Source organism: Microtus pennsylvanicus, chromosome 21, assembly GCF_037038515.1.
Source record: "Microtus pennsylvanicus isolate mMicPen1 chromosome 21, mMicPen1.hap1, whole genome shotgun sequence".
NCBI lineage: Eukaryota > Metazoa > Chordata > Mammalia > Rodentia > Cricetidae > Microtus > Microtus pennsylvanicus.
The window spans coordinates 8,631,035-8,637,991 of record NC_134599.1 but is presented as its reverse complement, the minus strand read 5'-3'; the positions used below and the strand labels follow the sequence as shown (position 1 = coordinate 8,637,991).

The 6,957-nt window shown below is 44.2% G+C and overlaps 1 protein-coding gene across 1 annotated transcript; it reads left to right on the top strand.

The window, feature by feature from the left end:
• Positions 1–2,763: 2,763 nt before the first annotated feature.
• Positions 2,764–6,125, top strand: Npvf (neuropeptide VF precursor). Its single transcript, XM_075955693.1, has 3 exons — positions 2,764–2,913; positions 4,181–4,560; positions 6,074–6,125. The coding sequence occupies exons 1-3, from the start codon at positions 2,776–2,778 to the stop codon at positions 6,123–6,125; spliced, it is 570 nt and encodes a 189-aa protein (XP_075811808.1). The 5' UTR covers positions 2,764–2,775.
• The last annotated feature ends 832 nt before the right edge of the window (positions 6,126–6,957 follow it).

The following is a 6,957-nucleotide window of genomic DNA, read 5'->3' as shown; positions in this document are numbered from 1 at the left end:
TATCGAGTATAATGTTCAAATCCAGAAACAACATAATGAGCTTTAGAGTGCGTTGTGGGAGCTAATGGGAGGGGCTAGCCAGGGATGTCACGGGAGATTCTGGCGTAGATAACTGGATCAGTGGTAGTGAATGTCTAAGTTACTGATGGTGTCCCAGCTCCAAACCATCTTTCAGCACGTGACATAAGGCCGTGGAGCCGACCCAGTAAGGAGTAAGCATCTCTCTCCTGAAGGAGGCACACTGTGCTAGAAAGGACTCTGGCTTCACGGTCACTTGCTTCTTTGTTCTCTCGTACATGGCTGCCTTTGGTGCCTGTGAGGGACACCATGGTGCACACCTCCATCAAATCCCAGGAGTGTCACAGAGAGCCCAGGTTTTCAGCTGTACTGAGACTGTCTCACACTTGTGGCATGGACAAGCACTGACCTGGAGACAGTGGCAAATTTCTCTGTCATCCATAGCTTCTCCAATATGACCTGGATCCTGGGCGGTTTGCTTTCTCCCTAGATAGTCTGTTTCGCCTCTAGTGTATGCCCTTTCCCCTTTAAAATTAATCATCTGGGGTGGGCGAATGGGTCAGTGGGTGAAGGAGTGGGGTCCCCAGGACCTAGACAGGAAAAGCAAAAAACTGACGGCAGCCGAGGTGTCCTCTGACCACCACACATGAGCCACGGCATGAGCGCACACACACAAAATTGTTTTAATCTTTAAATAGAACTTAAAGGTAAGGCATGCACATGAATAGCACAAGCCAGCAGGAAACAAATGCACCTTGTGTGTCTGGATAGCTCACCGAGAAGTTCCAGACTTCTAAATCCATATGCAGGCTTGCAGCGGCATATTTCATGGAGGCCGACCCCGGTTTCCTGCTGTGTATGTCCTATAGTGTGGTCCTCTATTCCTTAAACTTCTCATTGCTAAGCCAAAAACAAGGTGGTAGAAAACAGCCAACTTCCATTTTAATAGGATTATTATAATTGTATTCCAAACATGGAGACCTGACCTGGTGCAGCGGAAGGTAGTTAGTCATAGGGGCCCCTCTAGATGTCAACTAGAGTAACCTCAACTGATGGATCAATACCCTCAACACCACTAAAACTAATGGCCTGCTCAGAAGCGCCACACTCTTTGAAAAGGACTAGACACAAACCAAATTTTAGAGACGCAGGGTGGTGCCGTCCACTTTTTCCAGGGTGTGAACTTGGTCAAAAAAAAATAAAAAAATAAAAATAAATTTTGTCCCTTGCTTCATCCATTTCTCAAAAGTTTGGATCTCCTGACCACAAAAAGGGAAGTTCCATCAGCAGTTTACAAAAGAACAATTTGGAAGAGAAGTATATTAAATCCTAAGGGAAATTAAACTCAAATAATCCAATAACAGCATTACAAAATTAACACAAGACTATGAATTGAATTAATTGCCTCCTAGTGTGGGGACTCTTGGCTACCACAGACCAAAACAAATGAAGCCGGCAAAGTCAACTGCCTCAGGAGGTCACAGGAGAGTGTGGTATTAAGGCCAGTTTACCTCCTGATGCTTTCCAACTTCCTGGCTTGCTGTTATCCTTCAAGACAGAGAAAGGTCTTCACTTCTTCCGTCCCCTGGCCTCAAGTTATGTCCAGAGGTTAGAGGAAGGGGAGAGAGAGAGAGAGAGAGAGAGAGAGAGAGAGAGAGAGAGAGAGAGAGAGAGAGAGAGCGCAAAGTGTCTCTGTCTGGAAGTGGACGGATCTCCATGTGAGGTCTAGTTCTCTCAGAAGTACAGAAGGGCTGACAAGACCCGTACTGGCCTCTCTGGAGCAGTGGGTCTTGTGATAAGGCAAGTCTTTCAGAATACCAGTCAGCTATTCCAAAAGGGACTCTCTGTGGCATTTCAGCAAATATACATTTATTTCGATAAATTCTCTCTTAATGCCATGATGTCAGTATGCCTGCGGCAAAGTGAGATTACCTAAATAATATGGGCCCTGGGAGCAACAAACAGGGCACATGTGTGACTAACTCATCCCCTTGCTAGATGCTTTACCTTGTGGATTGTGAGCAGGAAGGTAGGATGTGGAGTCTTTATAGAAATAAAATCCTGGTGATTTATACACAATTGCCAAATTAAACCCTTAGGGCAAATCACAAAGTGGCCGAACCGCCTCCCGGAACGCCTAACTGAACATTTTCTCTGCTGCTCATCCTCCTGACGGCTGACATTTACTCTTGAAACTTTGTGATAAGGGAACAACATTTAACAAAACTAATTAATTCATGGCATTTTATTGGGGTACTACGTGGCTTACAACTTTTTTCACATTCTTAATTTTATCTGACATTTTGAAAACATTACGCCTCACTCTTTTGTCCGAATGCTTTCAAAGCACAGCCAGCGTGTATGGAATCCTTTCTCTTTTCCTTTTAAAGCATCGCTCAGAAACTAACAAAAGCATCAAAAACAAAAGATTTCTTGTTTAAGCTCAGAGAAATAAAACATCCTGTTTGTTCGGAATCCTAATGACTGTTGCCCCAATCTTTCCTAATTAGGAGGGCCTGCATAATGAGGAAAATTCTTTTCAAAGTCGATGGATCTGCAAACACAAACATTGCCGTCCCCCTAGAATGGATTGGGCACATTCCTTACATGCATATTTCAGTTACACACTCTAATTAATATTACTACTTGCAATGTGTGGAATTCATCTGTTGCAGTATAAAAACACCGAGAGTTCCCGTCTCACAGGCTCATAGGCACCAGGCTGAACATACTAACTCAATTGTGGATTTAGAGAAAATGGAAATTATTTCTTCAAAACGATTCATTTTGTTGACTTTAGCCACTTTAAGCTTACTAACACCAAACATCTTCTGTACAGATGAATTAATGATGCCCCATTTTCACAGCCAAGAAAAGGGTGACAAATATCTCCAGGTAAGTCTTAAAATCTACCTAATACAATGAACATTATAAGCATCCACACTAATATAACTGACAGTCTATATGTACACACCAATATAACAGACATTCTGTATAGACATACTAAGGTAACTGATTTGTTTTATTTTTGATTTGGGCTTTCTGTCACACTTCAGCTGTTCTGTGACAATATATGACGCCACTTTAATAGCAACCAACCTGACCTCTCCAATGACACTAACTGTACCCAGCATGGGATACTTAGCAAAGAAAAGGTGAATTGATCCATATCAGTTGACTCAAAGATGCATGCTTGTAGCAGAGAGCTTTAGAAATAAATAAGATCTGGATGCTTTTCAGCTGGAAGCTTGCATGACAAGCACAGCTTGTGTTTTCTCCTTAGCAATTACAAGCTGGTAAGTCTGTGGTATCTTTAAATCTAGTTAAGCTGTCCAGCCCTACATCAGGGAACTAGGAGTTATATTTATTCTGGGTGTTTATATGTTCTGCAAAGTTTCTGGTTAGTATTATCACTCAGATTATAAGCAGAAAGTAATGATTACATTTTTAAATGTGGTTCAATGTTCAAGGTAGAACCAAGTCTAACTAAATATTCACTGCGCTTTATATGAGCCCAGTGAGTAGATTTCCTGGATGTAGTAACTCACGCACAAAGTCGGGCTTGTCACTAAAAATGTAAATTGTAGTCTAATTAAAATGCAACTGGTTTTTTTGAAACATGGTTTTAGAGTGGGACTTGGAATATGACAGAGTAAAGAAAGAAACTCAATGGGACTGCCTAGAGCCATGCCCTGGCCAGGCTAGAAACAATTCTGTGTGTCATTTGACCTTTAAAGAGAGAGGCGAAACACACTGCGTGTAAAGGGAATAGTGTTCTCCAAAGTCGTAATCTAAACCTATAAAATATTCCATAAACAATATGAATCAAAAACCTGAAAGAAAATAACTGCAATAAAATAAATGTTCGCCTCATTTCAATACTTCATTACATTCCTGCTGCTTGAACATACTGCTGCTCTCACTATGTATATTTTTATTAATATTTTATAGTTGTCTTACAATAGTCAAGGGACAGAGAAACTAGATTGCTTTAAGAAGCGTAATACAAATTATTTATTTAAAAATTCTGCATATAGAAACACAAACTTTGTTTATAGCTACAGCAAGTCTGCAGATTAAAGTCTGGATTTAAGTTAATTTAGGATTTAATCTATGGCTTGTAATAATAATAAGTTATTTTAATTGCCGTTTCTAATTATAGCCTAGAGGAATCCCAAAAGGGGAAAAGGAAAGAAGTGTCAGTTTTCAAGAACTAAAAGATTTGGGGGCAAAGAATGTTATTAAGATGAGTCCAGCCCCTGCCAACAAAGTGCCCCATTCGGCAGCCAACCTGCCCCTGAGATTTGGGAGGACCACGGAAGAGGGGAGAAGCCCCAGGGCTTGGGCCAACGTGGAGGCAGGGATCTTGAATCACGTTCCCAGCCTGCCCCAAAGGTTTGGGAGAACAACAGCCCGAAGCATCCCCAAGACACTGAGTCGCTGGCTACAGAGATCCCTGCATCCACTGGCTGCCAGTGAGCTGCTCCACGCCATGACTTGCCAGCATCAAGAAATCCAGAGTCCTGGTGGGAAGCAACCGAGGTAAGTGCAGGAACGCCGGCCAGCTCCACGGTCAGAGAACCGGCAATGTGTACCCCGTGGTGTCGCTGCGGAGTGCTAAAAAAGCCAGCTTGTCAGAGGGACAAAGACAACACCCAAGTAAGGAAACATCTGTACATCCTGAGCTCTTCAAGGACAGGTGTAGGAAGACGGGTCACATGCTGCCATCAGGCTGGCAACTCTGTAGGCCACACACTAAGTGCAACGACAGGATTGCAGATTTAGGCTCTGACATGTTGTTCAATGTTCCAGCTCACACCATCATCAGAGGGCAAGTGCAGGGATTTCTCCTCTCCCCAACTACATCGGGATGGTGTGGGAGATGGAATGTGGGCCTTACGGATGCCAGGCAGGTGCTCTGCCACGGAGCTACTGCCATGCTGGCCAGGCAGGTGCTCTGCATCTCGTTTTATAAATGAATCCTCCTGCGACCATTCTTGTACTAATTAACAAATATTTGCTATCCACTATGTATAAATCAGAGTATCAGTTACTATATAAGATTAGAAAATGTTATTTCTAATAGTGACTATATATATTTTTTTAAAGTCTTTTTTTTTTAGGGAGGTGGGGCTGCAGACTCTGTCAGAGGGGCATTTCATCTACTGTTCCCAAAAAACTTACTGCCTTCTGACTTAGATGTTTAGGATAGACTTTCATTTCTATAAATCCCACCATTTAATCTGCTGCCATAGTCCTAGGGCCTAGACCTGTGACTGCCCCTAGTAAGCGCTGGGTATTGGGGAGAGTGAATGACTGTTTTAAGGGCAGCATTATGAAAGTGCATCCATGAGAGAGAACCCCATGCCTCTGAATGTGCAGACTGTGGGGAGGACAGGGGTCATTTCCAAACTAAAGGCTTGCATCCATGAGAGAGAACCCCGTGCCTCTGAATGTGCAGACTGTGGGGAGGACAGGGGTCATTTCCAAACTAAAGGCTGAGTGGAAGTGAAGGCCATGAAGCAAGGCGAGCCAGAGAGAGCTGGAATCCCTTTTGCAGGACCAAAAGCAAGGAAAGAGGTTGGGGCAAGGGCAGAGGGTAGAGGGTGAACAAAACACAAACAAATGGGGCCCAGACGTGGGTTGGGGCCTCAGTCATTGGGAGACGGAGGATTGCTGCCATTTTTGCTGAAGCCCTGTTTATAATATGAGATAGACTTGGACAGCCAAGTCAATGATAAGTGCCCATCACAAATTCAAAATCCACCAGGATCTCATTCATTTCGACTGAAACCCACTATAGCTAAAGCTTAACTAAGTAATCCTAAGATGGTTTTCTCCTTTGAAACGTCATCTCACTGTGTAGATCTGACTGGTCTGGAACTGGCTATAGACCATGCTGGGCTCACACTCACAGAGATCCTCCTGCCTCTGCTTCCCAACTGCTGAAACTAGTGTACCTGCACACCCAGGTATCTTTATGTACCTGTATCTTTATGTACCTTGCTTGCTAGTGCTCTAACAGATGAAAACACTCTCTCCTGTTATATTTAAGGAGACAAGCATTCACGGAAACAGAAGATGCAGAAGGGAAACACGAAAAATAGGAAACCTGGATCCCATCCTTGAAGATGCTATGAAGCTGTGACCTGTAGCCTAGGCAGCTCTGTGGTGTTGACAAGGAAGAGCACCAGTTTTTCCTGTCAGTACAGGTTATGCTGACGGTTATTAACTAAGTCAAGAATGTTTGTAATGTAAAGTTGAAGTAACTTTTATCAGAATAAAACAATATTGCAAATAAAGATGCCTCTGTCTAATGAGGGGGGAAGGAAGAAGGGAGGGAGGGAAAGGAGCAAAGGGGGAGGGAAGGAAGTAGAACGGGAGGGAGGATGGAGAAGAGAGGGAGGAAAGGAGGGAGAAAAGGAGAGAAGAGAGAAGGAGGGAGGGAAGGAAGGCTGGAGGAGAAGGAGGGGAAGAGAGAGGGAGGAAGGGAGGAGAAGAGAAGGGAGGAAGGGGGAGGAGAGGGAGGAGAAGAGAGAGGAAGGGAGGGAACCACTGAAGGAGGGAGAAAAAGAGAATGAGAGAGAAACTGACCTACATGATCACACATTATAAAATCATGAGCATGTCCCTTCCTCCCCATGCTCCCACCCAGCATTGAGCACTTCTTGCCTCTGTCTCACTGGGTCTGTAGGAGACTGCTGAGCCCAGCGTTTACTCTCCAAGACCCACCTCCACCTCCAGCTCAGACATCCAGCCACTGAGATTACGGGTGTGGAGCTGCGGGAGGGGGGAGCTCTTTTCTATATTTATTTGAAGAAAACCCTCCCAAGCTTGCAGAGATGCAATCAGCCTTGGCTCCCTGCCAGCTCCTGTTCTCCCCTGAACCTAGGAGGCCTGGCTAGGACACCCCTGGGCAGAGCCCCTGCCCAGCTCCTT

What these genes read in the sequence shown, in the direction of transcription:
- Npvf (XM_075955693.1), top strand. Translation starts at nt 2,776, where the DNA reads ATGGAAATTATTTCTTCAAAACGATTCATTTTGTTGACTTTAGCCACT. An exon ending in AGGGTGACAAATATCTCCAG is followed by an intron (nt 2,914 to 4,180) that starts GTAAGTCTTAAA and finishes TTCTAATTATAG; the next exon opens with CCTAGAGGAATCCCAAAAGG. An exon ending in CCTGGTGGGAAGCAACCGAG is followed by an intron (nt 4,561 to 6,073) that starts GTAAGTGCAGGA and finishes GTTATATTTAAG; the next exon opens with GAGACAAGCATTCACGGAAA.